This window comes from Procambarus clarkii, chromosome 18 (genome assembly GCF_040958095.1).
Source record: "Procambarus clarkii isolate CNS0578487 chromosome 18, FALCON_Pclarkii_2.0, whole genome shotgun sequence".
NCBI lineage: Eukaryota > Metazoa > Arthropoda > Malacostraca > Decapoda > Cambaridae > Procambarus > Procambarus clarkii.
This window is the reverse complement of record NC_091167.1, coordinates 44,069,865-44,086,811: the sequence shown is the minus strand read 5'-3', so window position 1 is coordinate 44,086,811 and position 16,947 is coordinate 44,069,865. Positions and strand designations below refer to the sequence as shown.

Genomic DNA, 16,947 nt, shown 5'->3' with positions numbered 1-16,947 from the left:
ACTCATTAGATTGTTGTTAGATGGTTCCCCAAAAGCTGATAATGGAATCAGAGGAGAACCGTCAGATGGTGTCAAATGAACACAGGAACACTGATCAAAAACCTGTAACCAGTCCAGAAGGAAGAGCAGAAGTTCATTACAAAGTCATCCATTCAAAATGCAGCCTCAGGAAATTGTCTCGCTAAACACTGAAACACTGATCAACTACACCAGAGTGAAAAAGTGGGGCAGTCTATAGCTTTACTGCTGGAGACCTATGCCAGCTCAGATAAAATGCCGAGAAAATAGCCAGTCATGTAACAGGGACACGCAAGTGATCAAGACCCAAGATTAAGAAGGCTTCATAACTTGAAAGAACTCGAGTGCTCAGCCAAGGAAACCACACTTTGGTAAAATGGTCAAGATTTAACCCTATAATTGATCCCAGCATGCTAACTTCCCATTAGAAATCAGGATGCATGTGAGGCAGGACAGGGTCTCCTCACAGCAGTGCTGCCACCTGGCATGAGTTATGAGTAATAATTTATTTGCTCTGACTGGTGATAAGACTAGCAAAAGCCTTATATTGGCAGACAGGTATGCAATACCTCTGTGGCTCAATCTGTATGGGCTTGAGAACAAACTCTTTTAAAAAACCAGCGATGAAGGTAATGAAACGCCATTTTCTGGGTGAGACACTTAGGCTTCCCGGAGCTAACCGGGCTGATATGAATGTATTAGACCCTGGCATCAGTCAATCCACATGGAGTTCCAAGCCCACCGGGGACCACGAGCCATAACCTGGACCCCTCAGAGAGGCACGAGGAGCAATGGCCTATGGAAACCAATATGGTTGGAAGCATTCTATGTCTACCATCGACCGGGTCAGGCATCCAGAAATTAAAATTTTTGGCGCCTCAAAACAAACCTCTAGGTTAAAATATTGCTACTGAAAGCCGAACTAGTTGACAGAACTCCCCAAATGAAAACGAGCAAACGAGCATTATGTCACCACGTCACCGTGCCATTGTCTGCGCAACTCCCACCCTTCCCTGGAGGGGAAAGGAGCCCCAGACCCCCGCACCGGCTATCCAAACCCCTAGTTCTGAGGCTGGATATCAAAACGCACAAAACAAACGCCAACTGAAGGGAGGGAGGGAGGGTTACCGAGGAGCCTTCGGGTCTCGCCCAGAAAATGGCGTTTCATTACATTCAATGCTGGTTTTCTGGGGAGAGCCCCATCAGCCCCCCAGAGCTACTTACCCAAATACAAAAACAAGAGGGGCTTACCCGGAAGGAGGTTGGCCCTTGCTCCTCCACGTGAAGTCTAGACAACTGGCTGCAATCGCCGACCCAAAGCAACACAGGCACGACTAGGCCCAGGAACATTGACAAGGTAGCGAGTGGCCAGGACCCTGTTCGACCTCTAAAAACCCTGTGCCCGGATGTCAGCCCAAGACATGTTACCGAAGACAGCAGCAAGCGCAGCAAATTTACGAATGTCGTGGGCACAAGGCTGTACCTCAAACTAGCTGGACCAAATTACCCTGTGGATAACCTAGGCGACCCAAACCCTGGAACAGGGAAAAAGAGAAACTGGATCAACACAAAGCAAGTCCCTGGCCACTGAGGCCGTGGCGCACTGGTAACGGCGTGACGAAGAAACCTACAACCAGGACCAAAAGAGCAGAAACCCTTGTGGTGGTGGAGAGCATGAAGCTCCCCAACCCAACTGCCAGAGGCCAATACTAACAAGAAAAGAGCCTTCGCCAAGCAATCCTGAACTGAGGGGGCCCACCACAAACCGAGGAGAAGAGAGAAAGCCAAATAAGCTTTCTGATCCAATGACCAGGACGGCTCAGGCAGTGCATGAACAGGCCGGAGGTGAAACAATGAATGAGACAGCTCGCAGAACAGTGCAGAAGTAACATCAATGCCAAGCGCAAGCTGCAGCAGCCGTTCATAAGCTGTCTCGTGCTTATTTCATTTCCGGCCTGTTCTTGCGCTGCTTGAGCTGTCCTGGTCTTTGGACAGTGCTCTTTTCTTTCTTCTCCTCGTTTTGTTGTGGCCCCCCTCAGTTCCGGCTTGTTTTTCGAAGGCTCTTTTCCTGTTGACATTGGCCTCTGGGGGTCGGGTGGGTGAGCTTCATGCTCTCCTCCGGCGCAGAGGTTTCTGCTCCTTCAGTCGGGGTGATCGTTTTGTTTGTCTGCAGCCTTCTTCTTTTCTGATGAAGAATGAGACTGCTGCGTTCCGGAGGGGCCCTTGGGTTGATGCTTGGTTGGTTCGGTCGGGGGTTCATCATGTTTTGTGTATTTTGTGGCTCTCCGCCGTTATTTGCGCGCCACGGCTTCTGTGTCCGTGGATGCGCTGTGGGTTGATCCGGCTCCCCCCCCCAGAAATATATATGATGTACAACCAAAACTTAAGAAACAAATCTGGCTACCCTCCAACAAAGAATGAACACTCCAGCCTCATGACAAATCAAAACAATGTGCTGTGAATCAGTGACATCACAGGGTAGATGGCACTAGAGTGGTGGACCAAGTGGCTGCCTGTACAAAATATATCTTACCTGAATGTTACTTGAAATATTACCGACACTTAACAACTTCGGAAATACCAGAGCCCCACATTTAAAGACCTGGGTACAGCCCCGTATAGGCCGTTAAATCGAGTGGATACCACCGAGACGAAACCGGGGGAAAGAGGTACAGGTAACCCCACCTTGACCAGACCTGCTTGAAGGCATCAACCCCGACAGCCTCATAGTCTGGGAAGGGCACCATATATAACAGGAGACGCCCCGACCATGCCGATGGTCGAGGCGAAGAGGTCCACCTCCGGGAGCCCGTACGTCCGGCAGAGGTAACTGAACAAGTCAGTGTCGACCGTCCATTCCATGGACAGGGGAATGAACAAACACGCCATTCGCCAAGATGTTGGACACCCCCCCGACCATGAACGGCCAGGAGAGCCAAACCCCAAGACCTCAGCAGACAAGTCATCCGAAGCGACCAGCCCCAAAGAGCCAAGGACCGCATCGAACCCTCCGAATCGACATCCACACTGCAGTGAACTCCCGTATCGTGCCGTGGGCCTGACAGAAGAACGGACCCCCACTGTTCCTGGCCAGCCTGATGAGCACTGGTCACAAAGCCCCAGCCAAGAGATGACGCGTCCGTGAACACATTTAGCGAGGGCTTGGGTAGGCACCAAGGCACTGAACCCCGAAAAACTTGAAAAGGAAGCCGGCTATGCAGCAGCCGACACGAGGCCTCAGAGGCCGAACCCAGCAATCGCGAGAGAGGCGGAAGGGACGCTCCCGTAGGATCAGAACAGCTGACAAAGCCAAACCCAACTTGATGGGTAGACTATTATGGCAAAGTTCAGGCTCCTGCACAAACCTTCAAGAAACTGCCGTGTGATCTGGGAGGCCCCCAGAAACAGGCAAAGGCAGGACCAGGAGGTAGACCCCAAGGTGATGTGGAAGTTGGCCCCAAGCCTTAAGGGCAGTACCTACAGGGCACCTAGGGAAGACGACCCTAGGCACATGCAGCCCGAGTATTTGTGAAATTACTCCTGGCTCGTGCACCCCAAGTAGACAGGTGTGTGCACCCTCCACACCACAAGGCACAGAACTGGAAAAACACAGGAGCCTCAGGTGCACGACCTTGCCAGTTCCCATCAGTCACAAAACTAGGGATTTGGATAGCCGGCACGGGGGTCTGGGGCTCCTCCCTTCCCCCTCCCGGGGAGGGGGGGGGGGGATGCGCAGACAGCGTCGTGGTGACGTCATGCTCGTCTGCTCGTTTTCATTTGGGGAGTTCTGTCCAATAGTTCAGCTTTCAGTAGCAATATTTTAACCAAAATAGGGGGTTTGTTTTGGGGGTGCTTACCTTTCTGGGTGCCTGACCCAGTCGATTGCAGACAGAATGCTTCCAACTACACGGGGGTTTCAATAGGCCATTGCTCCTTGTGCCTCTCTGAGGGGGCCAGGTTCTGGCTCGTAGTCCCAGGTAGGCCTAAAACTCTATGTGCATTGACTGATGCCAGGGTCTAATACATTCATATCAGCCCAGTTAGCTCCAGGAAGCCGACACGGCTCCCCTGAGAAAACCTGTTATCCTGGCAAGATAGCTCGAATCCAGTAACTGTTAAGCATCTTTAAATGGTGTTGCAAGACTGCTATAGTCCTTATAGGATTGGTATCATATAATGAAACTAATTAATAATAAATAAATACTAATAATAATAATAATAATAATTCTTTCTTAAGAATGTGCATACAGAGAACATAAGAAAAAGGTACAATTGTAGGTACAGGGGTTGCACGATAAATAAAGCTGCTACCGTACTAGCAAAGTGTTTCGGGCAAAACTTACAGTAGACCAGATAAAAATTACAGTACTTATAGGTATAATGGTGTAAACACTTAATACTAATTGAAAAGTAAGCTAATATATGTGGGACGTTCAAGAAATATAAATATATAATACAATATAAGAGTGATACTTATATCACCCTTATATTGATGACACAAATTGAATTATAATATTTTGGAATCTCTAGTTTATTAACAATACAGAAGTAGGTTTTAGCAGTACTGTATTAATAACAAAGGAAATACAAAGATATATTTAAGTAAATCCACCAAAACATAACACAGTAAATTAGTAAAATTGAAAGATTTAATGAGGTGAACACTTAAATATAAGCAAGTAATGTATGACTTACGTACACAAACAAAAATAGATACATTAATTAGATGACACAATGAAGAAAGGTACACATTTCAGTAAGTAACATTTAAGACTCAAAAATTATTTTTTCAATGGTAAGTGTAATCATTTGCATGATATTTAAGTTAATATTTTTTAATCTGTTGTATAAACTGGCCGAGAGTCATACAGCTTTTAATTACATTTGGGAAGCCATTCCTACAATTTGGGATCCTTGATTTGCTTAACATTTCTGCTTTGGTCGATTTTCACTCTAAGAAATATCAAAAAGATATTTGTTTCCTGAGTGATGCCCATTGGCTCTATTATAGCCCTCTAGGAAGCACTTACGGTCAGGATTAGCACTGCTTTTACAGATATAGACTACACTTTAGGGTATGTGCGATGACTTGCTATTAAACATGTTCAAAGATTCCAGTATGGGAGCAGAATGGTGTCTGGGACTAGAGTTTGTTATTGTTCTGATTTATGTTGAGTAATTATGCATAGGAGGTAATTAAAGGCTGTAGATCCTTAGGCTATGATCTTAATGGGTACAGTATCAATATACCTTGGAATAACGATAAAGAATAATAAAGGCCAGAAATTATATTCGTCAAAATAAAGTACACTTTTAAGAGCTTTTTCAGGATTAATAGCCTTTCCATAAATACAGTACAGTATACAGGAACAGGTATTGTACAGTACTAACCTGAATCTACCAATACTTTTTCTCTATGTTTTCTGAACTGGTTGCCAGCTACTGTTCCCCTGGAATTATTTGTCAAACTAAGTAATGATTAGAATAAAGAACAATGTTTATATCTAATAAAATCTACATAAACATTATCTTTCATGGATCAAGTTGCTGAGCAAAGGCTAAAAAGTCAGAAAATATTTTTCATGAATAAACATATAACTGAAATACAGTGGTACCTCAGCTTACGAGCTCCCCTGGTTACGAGTTTTTTGGGTTACGAGCAGGATTTGCTCGGAAAATTTGTATCAGGATACGAGGGTGTTGATATGTGTACGGGCCAACCTAGCGCGTGGTGGTATAGCGATCGCCGCTCAGTTTACCAGTGCCTCACGCCCAGTGACTATCCCGGCTGAATTCTTCACAACGATTTGCCATTTATTTTTGGATTTTTTGCTATTTGAGCATAAAATTTGTTGTTATATATATCGCATTGGGTCCCAAGAAAGCCAGTGATAAAGTTCAAGGCAAGAAATCGCATGTGAGGATGACAATAGAGAAAAAGCAAGATATCATTCGGAAGCATGAAAGTGGTACACATGTTGTTGAACTTTGTAGGGAGTACAACAAATCCACGTCAACGATATGCACTATACTTGCCAAGAAAAAGGACATTTTGAGTGCTAAAGTGGCAAAAGGAGTTTCAACAATCAAGAAACAAAGACCACAAATACTTGAGGAAGTGGAAAAGTTGTTATTAATTTGGATACACAACAAGGATTTAGCAGGTGATATTGTTTCAGAGGCCATCATTTGTGAGAAAGCCAGGGTATTGCACGAAGACCTTCTAAAGAAAACCCCTGGAACGAGTGCAGATATGAAAGACTTTAAGGCAAGCAGGGGATGGTTGGAGAAATTTAGAAAAAGAAGTGGTATTCATAGTGTTGTAAGGCATGAGGAGGCTGCCAGCTCAGACAAACCAGCGGCTGAAAGATTTATTGAAGAATTTAAAGAGTTTGCAGGAGGCTGAGGGATACCTACCGCAACAGGTGTTTAATTGTGATGAGACAGGACTGTTCTGGAAAAGATTGCCTAAGAGGACATACATTACCGAGGAAAAATCATTGCCCGGACACAAGCCTATGAAAGATAGGTTTACGCTTGTGCTGTGTTCAATTGCAAGTGGCGATTTGAAAATAAAACCCTTGCTAGTATATCATTCTGAAAATCCAACGGTATTCAAACAGTATAAAGTGCAGAAAAACCAAATGAGTGTGATGTGGAGGGCTAATAATAAGGCATGAGTGACTAGGATTTTTTTTCGGAGTGGGTGAATGAAGTGGTGTGCCCTGCCATAGAAAAATATTTGCAGGAAAAACATTTGCCACTCAAGCCCCTGCTTCTCCTCGATAATGCTCCTGCTCATCCTCCAGGCTTGGAAGATGAATTGTTGCACAGATACAGTAAATTTCTCACAGTAAAGTTCCTTCCTCCTACCTAACACCACTCCTCTAATTCAGCCTATGGACCAGAAAATCATAACGAATTTTAAGAAACTTCATGAAAGGGCACTTTTCAGGAAATGTTTTGAAGTGACTGAAGCCACAAAACTCGCCCTCAAAGAGTTCTGGAAACACAATTTTAACATTTGTAGTGCTTTAAAACTCGTTGACAAAGCCTGGCAAGAAGTACCTCAAAGAATACGTCATACGTCAGGCTGCGAGCAGCCGCGTCCAACAGCCTAGTTGATCAGTCCGGCAACCAGGAGGCCTGGTCGACGACCGGGCCGCGGGGACGCTAAGCCCCGGAAGCACCTCAAGGTAACCTCAAGGGAAGAACCCTGATCTCTGGCTGGAGAAAATTGTGGCCTGAATGTGTGACAGAACTAGACTTTGAGGGGTTTGAGCCTGTAAATGATGTGCCTATTGTTGAGGAAATTGTTACTCTGGGCCGGCAAATGGGCTTGGAATTGGATGGTGATGATGTGGAGGAGTTGGTGGAAGCACACAATGAAGAACTGACCACCGAAGAACTCCAAGCTCTTCAAAAGGAACAGCAAGAAGACACAACTGAGAATGTTTCTCTAGTGGAGGAGGATGAGGCAGCAACGAATGTCCCTTCTGCAGCCATTAAGAAGTAGTGTCAGATGTGGGAAGAGATGCAAACTTTTATTGAAACGACTCATCCAGAGAAAGCTGTAGTAGGCCATTGCATTAATCTTTTCAATGACAATGTGATGCCTCACTACAGAGACATCTTGCAAAAAATGGAAAAACAATCTTCCATGGACAGATTTGTTGTGAGTTGTGAGAAAATCGAGCAGTGAGCTACAACCAGGAACTAGTGGTATGCAAGCAAAACATGCCAGAGAGTGCACCCCAGAGAGGTCCTCACTGCCTGATGTTATAATGGAGGGGGACTCCCCTTCCAAACAGTAACACCTCTCCTCCTCCTCCTCACCATCTTCCATATGCCAACAGCAGTCATCAACAAGGGTAAGTAATAACTTGAACATAGTTTTGTAGTGTATATTTCGATGAATTAGGTATAAAATTTAGTTTAAAGTGAGTTTTTGGGTAGTCAGAAACGGATTAATTCATTTCCCATTATTTCTTATGGGAAAAATAGCTTCGGTTTACGAGTTTTCGGCTTACGAGCCGTCTCCAGGAACATATTAAACTCTTAAACCGAGGTACCCCCTGTACTATATATTATACAATACATACAATATAAATGTAGCAGCAACTCCCAGCCTGCTAATGATTTTTGAAGACAGATGGATCATGATCCAAGATTGTGCATTCTAACAGCAGAGAAATAAAACTTGCTAGCTCACTCATGAGCCTGTCTCTGAAATAAAATACTGAAAAAATAAAACATTGAAAATCTCATTAAATAGAAATATAAAATACAGTACAGATAAAATTTGTTTGTTTTAAGAAATGTACAAATCTTCACTGCATTAAGCAGTGAAGTGGTGGAGGCAGACTTCATTCAGTTTCAAATACAGTATATCAAAATCAAATCAAATATTTATTCAGGTAAAGTACATACATACAAGGTGAGATACAAAACGCTGATGGATTTATAGATATGACAGAGCCCAAAAGGATCGGAAACCTGTACATACATAACTGACGGTTGAGAGGGGGAGGACCATTGAGCCCAAGCTTAACTAGGAAGAGTACAGGTAGTGGAGAGAGGTAGCTGCAGGGGGAACACACCCGCCTGACGCAACACCTCACTGTGTTCTGTTGTTGTTGACACTCAGCTGGAAGTCACAACTCACTTCGTACATGAGACATTTACGTACGTACACGTATTTTAAAACTCCTTATCTAACGCACGACATATAATAAGAAAGTGTCATACATATTTCTAGTGTTGATTTATATTATACCAAATATATATAGTTAGTAGGATTAAATTTTATCGGCGAAATAATGAGATCGAAAGTTAAAGTACGAAACGAGATCCTACCAGCTGATCGGCACTCTTGCATAAATGTACTAGCTCTATCTATTAACCCAACAAACTTTGTAAAATCTCTTTATGTATGTACCTTACATAAATAAAAATTATTATTATTATATTATTATTATTATTAAGAGGCTCGTTGGGTTGTTATCTCTCCGCCGTGAACGAGGCGCGCCTCGCCGCCCCAGCAGACGCCTCCTGGCCGCGGTCCGAGCAACATGCTGCCCGTTGGAGCGGATACAAGACACTCCGTACATTGACAACATCGCACACTAATATTTTTACCACTTCGGACATCAGCTTTCGACGTTTCGCATATGTGTACGTGTTCCATATTAAAACGACAATATCATGCTATTAACAATTAAAATCTTCTACTTAACAGGCATATAGTTATTAAATGAAGTTTAGTGATGTAATAGACATAATCCGGAGTTGGTAAGGACGCCGCCCGCCAGCGTAAACACAACACACCCGAATGCCCACAAACACGATACAACGCACAAAACACAACACTTCTGTCAGTTTTTGGATAAACTCCTTTTATATTTATTATGTGAGAGTTATACATGTATAAAATGATAACTATTATAGGTAAGCGCCTAATATTTAATATTAATAAAAAAGAAGTCAGAAGCCACACGCCTGTCTGTACATGTCTTTTGTGTAAAAGTATTGTGGGCGCTCATGTACTTGTGCGCTAGCTGGCGTTCACAACTGTTCTCGCCTACAAGCATTAGAATTAAACAAACGAATTTATTTTTTCATTTATATACAAGAAGAGAAGGCTACCCTTGAGTCTGTAATATTCATCTGATCACTGGTCTCCCATTTGGTCCTCATTGCTTTATCTTACTATTATTGAATGTCAATAACCGTATTATGCAATTTTAATTTCTTTCTTTATTATGCACCCCATACCCATCCCGTGGGCGGTGGTGTAAAGGATTACAGAGGCACATAATCGGTTCAGGAACTGAACCCTCTAGTTCGTTTAGCTAAGCAAATAACAATGTTTGACGCTAGTTACAAAATTATTAATGTTGTATACACATGTACACACACTCATACATACATGTACATATATATATATATATATATATATATATATATATATATATATATATATATATATATATATATATATATATATATATATGTATATATATATATATATATATATATATATATATATATATATATATATATATATATGTGTGTATATATATATATATATATATATATATATATATATATATATATATATATATATATATATATATATATATAATTATACCAGTATAATCTAATAATATATACTGGTCTAATAAAATAATTAGACCAGTTAATACTCTCACTCGTTGTGTTAGGATATGTTAGCTTGATAAAACTGACTGTTCATTGTTGAGAAATGTGTTAACAAACAATATATCTGACTTATCAAGACTGTAGCTTGCTTAGCAAAAGGAACTTTGTTTAAATTTGGGTTCAGTTTAACTACCGCTCAATGGATGAGTAATTGAGGGCATAATAAAGGAACTAAGCTGATAAAATGAAAGATGGGAAAACAACATTAGAGAGATAAACTCGAGAGATGTTTTCATGTTAACCCGAAAATTATTTGAGGAGCAAGACAGACTGCGGGTCAGGCAATTGGTCCCCATGCTATCGTGATGGGGGATCAGCCATTATACGTGTTAATGACTCTTGTATAGTTTTATTTATTTATTTATATATATACAAGAAGGTACATTGGGTTTGTGAGAATACATTGGATAGTACAGTATTTACATTCTTGTAAAGCCACTAGTACGCACAGCATTTCGGGCAGGTCCTTAATCTAGCAGATAATTTTAAGTAGGTAATTTCAATCAGAATTGATAAATGATAAAGATACATTACAAGAGAAAAATGAGATGAGAGAGATAAGTAGGTATATTAAAGCATATTGTTATATTAAAGCTCTGATTGATTACATTGACAGCTTGATTAGTAATTTAAACAAGGTTAATAGACACCATAGTTGTGTAGTTAAGGACAACAGGGTAAAGGGGTAATGGGCATTGTGGTTGATTGTTCTACCTGGGAATCCTCCACTGATTTATATCTTATGTATGTATGTACTAATCTAGTTGTGGTTGCGGGGGTTGAACTTTGGCTCTTTGGTCCCGCCTCTCAACCATCAATCAACTGATGTACAGATTCCTGAGCCTACTGGGCTCTGTCATATCTACATTTGAACCTGTGTATGGAGTCAGCCTCCACCACATTACTGCCTAATGCATTTCATTTATTAACTACTCTGACACTGAAAAGTTCTTTCTATAATCTCTCTGTGGCACATTTGGGTACTCAGCTTCCACCTGTGTCCCCTTGTGCGTGTACCACATGTGTTAAATAAATGTATGTATGTATGTATGTATGTATGTATGTATGTATGTATGTATGTATGTATGTATGTATGTATGTAAGGAGAGAGAGAGAGAGAGAGAGAGAGAGAGAGAGAGAGAGAGAGAGAGAGAGAGAGAGAGAGAGAGGAGAGAAAGAGAGAGGAGAGAGAGAAAGAAAGAGATGAAGACCGAGACAGAGAAATAGATATAGACAGAGTCAGGGAGAGAATGTTAGACACAGAGACGGATAGATAAGGATATGCAAAGTCAGTGAGAGAATGACAGAGATAGAGCGAGGAAAGAGACAGAGAGATAGGCTGACACAGAGAATGGCAGAAACGAGGAGAGGCAGAGACAGAGGGACAGGGACAGGAGCAGAGGGACAGGGACAGACGGACAGGGCCAGAGGAGGGACGGGGGAACAGAGGGAGGGCAGTGGGACAGGGAGGGAGACAGGGACAGAGAGGGGGACATGGACAGAGAGGGGGACATGGACAGAGACAGAGGGACAGGAACACAGGGACAGAGACAGAGGGACAGGGTCAGAGAGGGGGGACCGGGGGACAGAGGGAGGAGAGGGGGCAGGAGACCAAGAGAGAGGGGACAGAGGAGAGACAGGGGATAGAAAGAGTGGGCAGGGGGACAAAGGGAGGGACAGGGACAGACAGAGAAGGACAGGGACAGAAAGGGCGGACATGGGGACAGAAAGGGTGACAGAGAGAGGGACAGGGGGCAGAGATAGGGACAGGGGAAGAGAGACAGGGACAAGAGGACAGAGATGGATAGGGGGACTGGAGGAAAGGGAAGGGGACAGAGATGGATAGGGGGACTGGAGGAAAGGGAAGGGGACAGATGATGGACAGCGGACAGAAAGAGTGGGCAGGGGGACAGAGAGATGGACAGGGGGACATAAAGGAATAGGGGGACAGAGAGTGACAGGGGGACAGAGAGAGGAACAGGAGGACAGAGAAGAACAGAGGGACAGAGAGAGACGGACAATGGGATAGAGAGGGACAGGGATCAGAGAGATGGAAAGGGGGGAGAGGGGGACAGGGGACAGAGAGGGGGGAAAGGGATCGGGGACAGAGGACAGAAAATGTGGGCAAGGGGACAAAGTGAGGGACAGGGGACAAAGATGGACAGGGGGACAAAGATGGACAGGGGGACAAAGATGGACAGGGGGACAAAGATGGACAGGGGGACAAAGATGGACATGAGGGACAGGAGGAAAGGGGGAAGATGTATGAGGGGGAATGTTTGCGGAAGATGAAGAAGGGGTATTTAGAACGGTAAGTTAGAGAGGGGGCAACTAAGGCGCATCATTGAAAAGCAAATGAGCATCATTGTAATAGCAGGAGCCACGCACATCTTCAGCCTGCGTTGTTGAGACATTGTCAATTAAGCGGTGTCCAATAACAGCATCTTCGGTATTTAAGCGATACCTTAAAAAATACTGGAAATATTGAAAGATATTAATCCAGATATTAATCCCCTTGTGCAACGCACACAAGAGGCAATCAGCTTCTAGCTCTACAAGCGGCAATATAAAATAGAGAATATGCGATTGTTTTCACTCATAGTGTAATAAACCCACGGACCCACCCACCCGCTGAAGCCGTAAATACCAAAACATTACTTCCGTTTAAAATTAAGCCGGAATAATCCTCAGGTATGTGGAGGATGTGGGAGGCCTTTGATCAACCGCCGACTTCCTGCCCCGTCGACGGGGCCATCAGCCCTCAGCCAAATTCATGTGAAACATGTATGTGTGTGTATTAAATATTTTAATTTATTATTTCCAAGATTTAGCTGTTAGCTCTTGGACCCCACCTTTCTAAGCGTCGGTTGTCTAATGTACCGACTCTCGGCCTCTTTTCCTCCATCATATCTAAACAACATATATTTTTATCTAACACACACACACATCCCCAAGATGCAGCCTTTAGCAGCTTCCTGACTTTCAGGTTCCTATTTACTGCAAGGTGAATAGAGGCATTAGTGTGTGTATGTTTGTGTGTGTGTGTGTGTGCGTGTGTGTGTGTGTGTGCGTGTGTACGTGTGTGTGTGTGTGTACGTGTGTGTGTTTGTGTGTATACTCACCTAGTTGTGGTTGCGGGGTTTGAGCTCTGGCTCTTTGGTCCCACCTCTCAACTGGCAATCAACTGATGTACAGATTCCTGAGCCTACTGGGCTCTATCATATTTGCATTTGAAACTGTGTATGGAGTCAGCCTCCACCACATCGCTGCCTAATGCATTCCATCTATTAACTACTCTGACACTGAAAAAGTTCTTTCTAACATCCCAGTGGCTCATTTGGGTACTAAGTTTCCACCTGTGTCCCCTTGTTCGCCTACCACCCGTGTTAAACAGTTTATCTTTATGTACCCTATCAATTGCTCTGAGAATTTTGTAAGTAGTGATCATGTCTGCCCTTACTCTTCTGTCTTCCAGTGTCATGAGGTGCATTTCTCGCAGCCTGTCCCCGTAACTCATGCCTCTTAGTCCTGGGACTAGCCTATTGGCATACCACTACACTTTTTCAAGCTTCGTCTTGTGCTTGACAAGGTGTGTGTGTACGTGTGTAACACACACGTACTTATGTGGTACGTGTGTACTACATAATTGTAAAGCGTTTGCTGAATTAGAAAAGTCGGCTAGCATTCCACCCTTAACGACACAATTAACTCATTACATAAAAAAATACGTGACTGTGCAACAGTGTGTGTGAATTGGGGAACTGGTGTGCATTCAGACGACTGGTGAGGACCAACAATGACGTAGAAGGATGGCACCAGCGTCTGAATCAAAGGGCAGTGAGGGACAACTTGGCTTTATATATTTTAATCCCCCTTACTGTACCGTGAGGCGTCCCTGGTAACCTTGCAATACCAACTGGTTTCTGATCAAAAGCTAAAGTCCAGGCGCCGCAAGGGCAATAAAGAGAAACAGGAACATTTGTGGAAGCTTTGGGACCGTTACGAGGAAAAACAGATAAGCACCTCAAGGAATGTTCGCGTTTTATCCCAGGAAGTGCCTGAACTAGAATTAGAAACAGCAGTCTGTTTACTGGTTGTTATTTTACTTAAGTTAGTTGTAAATGATAATGTAAAAATAGCCACTGAGAAATGATGAGTTGCCCAAGACTTTTGCTCGTAAAGAGGGAATTGATTACAAACTTGGACTGCCTTTGAGCAGCAATATCCCAGGAACATCAACTACTTGAGACGCCTCGGAGACTTGAGGCAAAGTGAAATTTACACCAGTTACTCCATCTATCATCATTCTATTATGCAGGAAGAACCGCACGTCTATGGGTCATCCAATAATGTTAACAGACTTCTAGATGTTACCACTGCTAGGCTTAGGTTCGGCTACAATTACCTCTGGGAGTTTGTACCATCTGCTGATGTAGATTTGACTAAATGTAAACTCTGTCAGCAGAACTATTCGCATACTTTGCGTCATTATATAATGGAATGTGAAAAAATCGCGGAATTTAGAGATAACACCATCAATAGTGTCCAAGAAATGTGTAAGTACGTCATTCATAATGATGTGCTGCTCGAAATCTTAGCGAAGTATCCAAAATTTGCTTACTGTAGGTAATGCATGCACATGACTGTAAAGCTGCCGCCCAGTTGGGTGGGTGTGGAGCACATGACTGTAAAGCTGGCGCCCAGTTGGGTGGGTGTGGAGCACATGACTGTAAAGCTGCCGCCCAGTTGGGTGGGTGTGGAGCACATGACTGTAAAGCTGCCGCCCAGTTGGGTGGGTGTGGAGCAAGACTAGTAACTGTGTGACTCACCATAGATGTAAAGTGCCTTGTATAGTGACTGTTGTGAGCCTCTTGTTGTGCCCGAAACGCATTGCGTAATAGTGGCTTTAGGCATTGTATGTACTAGCTCTATCTATATATCAATCCATTAATGTAACATCACTTGTATGTATATACCTTACCTGAATAAACATCTGAATCTGAATCTGAATCTGAATCTTGTTGATCACTTGTGACACAACGATTATTGATGTGTGTATTTGTGTAGGTGATTAGATATGTATGTGTATGTATATATGTACATGTATGTATGTGAGTGTGTACATGTATATATAATAATAATTTTGTAACTAGCGTCACAAATTGTTATTTGCTTAGCTAAACGAACTAGAGGGTTCAGTTCCTGAACCGATTATGTGCCTCTGTAATCCTTTACACCACCGCCCACGGGATGGGTATGGGGTGCATAATAAAGAAAGAAATTGAATTGAATTGGTCTGATTAAGACTTTATGACCATGTAATCTATGTTTTGCTCCACTACTTACTGGTTGAGTATGGGGTGCATAACAAATAATAGCCTCCTTCGGGGGCGCCTTGTTTCTAAACGTGTTAGTCTTAAATCCTTTAATCTCAAATCTTGCTACAATGTACCTCTTACTATATGTTATGTACTCTCGCAACCCAATGTACCTTCTTGTATATAAATAAATAGATTTCAACTGTAAGGGGGTATGGTTTGCACCTTGTTATTCTAATAATGGATAAATAATTCTAATAATGGAAGCGCTAATTATATGAACAAGTGCCATGTATTTATTCAGATGAGAACAACAGCGAACACAAACCAGCGCATATACGAACGGAATGGTTTGTATGTACAAACTTCTCAGTGAACGAAGTTGTTTCTAGCCCGGTATCCGAAATTGCAGTATACGACTTGACCAGTCCCCGTTGGGGATCCCTGACTGCCGGTAGGTACCTCTGTATCTACTAGTTTGACTTTGATTTTTTTTTTATAATTCACTGTGTTTAGGGGGTTAGGTCTAAGTGTATAAGACCTAAGGTTGTTGTGGTATCAGATTTAGCTACTGAACGAGCTATGGTGAGCCCGTGACACCTAAGGTTAGGTCCAGTGTATATATGTATGTCATTCATTCCCCACAACAAGGTGCCTGTTTACTGGTAGATGAACAGGCCAATTAAGTGATATGAATACACAGCCGATGATTTCGGGGCTTAGTGTCCCCGCGGCCCGGTCCTCGACCAGGCCTCCACCCACCAGGAAGTAGCCCGTAGCAGCTGTCTAACTCCCAGGTAACTATTTACTGCTAGGTAACAGGGGCGTCAGGGTGAAAGAAACAATTTGGCCATTTGTCTCTGCCTCCACTGGGGATCGAACCTGGAACCTCAGGACTATGAATCTGAAGCACTGTCCACGCAGCTGCCCCTACCTGGTCGGGATTCGAACCCAAAATTCCAGATTGTAAGTCTAGGACGAACCCGACTGTACTGCCGGGACTCAAAAATGTTTTTAATAAGCTACATAGATATCGGTCTCAAATTAGGACAAATGGTGGGGGATGCAGTTAGGTTTCATAACCCTGCTAATTTGTCCTCTAGATAGTATTAGCCCTCTGGTAAATTCAGGTGCCGCACACAAGGTCCTGTCCATGCATGTTGCATGCATGGAAATTGACAGATGGTGTATTCCACATTTAGGCTTTGAGAAATCTGCCAGATGTATGTGTGTCCCAGGTGTATTCTGGTCACTATAACATGACATTGCCGAGTTCTTGTAACCTGTGTAAAGCTTGGAGCTGGAGTTCTTGGACCTGCGTAAAGCTTTCGACACTGTCAACCACCAAAACCTTCTTCTTAAATAACATCATTATGGAGTCAGAGGACAC

At 43.2% G+C, this 16,947-nt stretch overlaps 1 protein-coding gene across 4 annotated transcripts in view; it reads right to left on the bottom strand.

Annotated features, from left to right (window-relative positions):
- The window catches only part of LOC123754647 (protein SERAC1), a 91,026-nt gene extending 82,344 nt beyond the window's left edge, over nucleotides 1-8,682 (bottom strand). For 2 of the 4 annotated variants that reach the window (XM_069326568.1, XM_069326571.1), the window contains exons 1-3: nucleotides 8,525-8,682; nucleotides 8,121-8,244; nucleotides 5,410-5,468 (exon numbers count right to left, since the gene is read on the bottom strand). In XM_069326568.1, coding sequence (XP_069182669.1) covers nucleotides 5,410-5,468; nucleotides 8,121-8,179 — 118 coding nt within the window. In that variant the 5' untranslated portion in view covers nucleotides 8,180-8,244; nucleotides 8,525-8,682. Of the gene's footprint in view, nucleotides 1-5,409; nucleotides 5,469-8,120; nucleotides 8,258-8,452 lie in introns of all 4 variants that reach the window. The other 2 variants (XM_069326569.1, XM_069326570.1) reach the window with 2 other exon arrangements.
- Nucleotides 8,683-16,947: the final 8,265 nt, after the last annotated feature.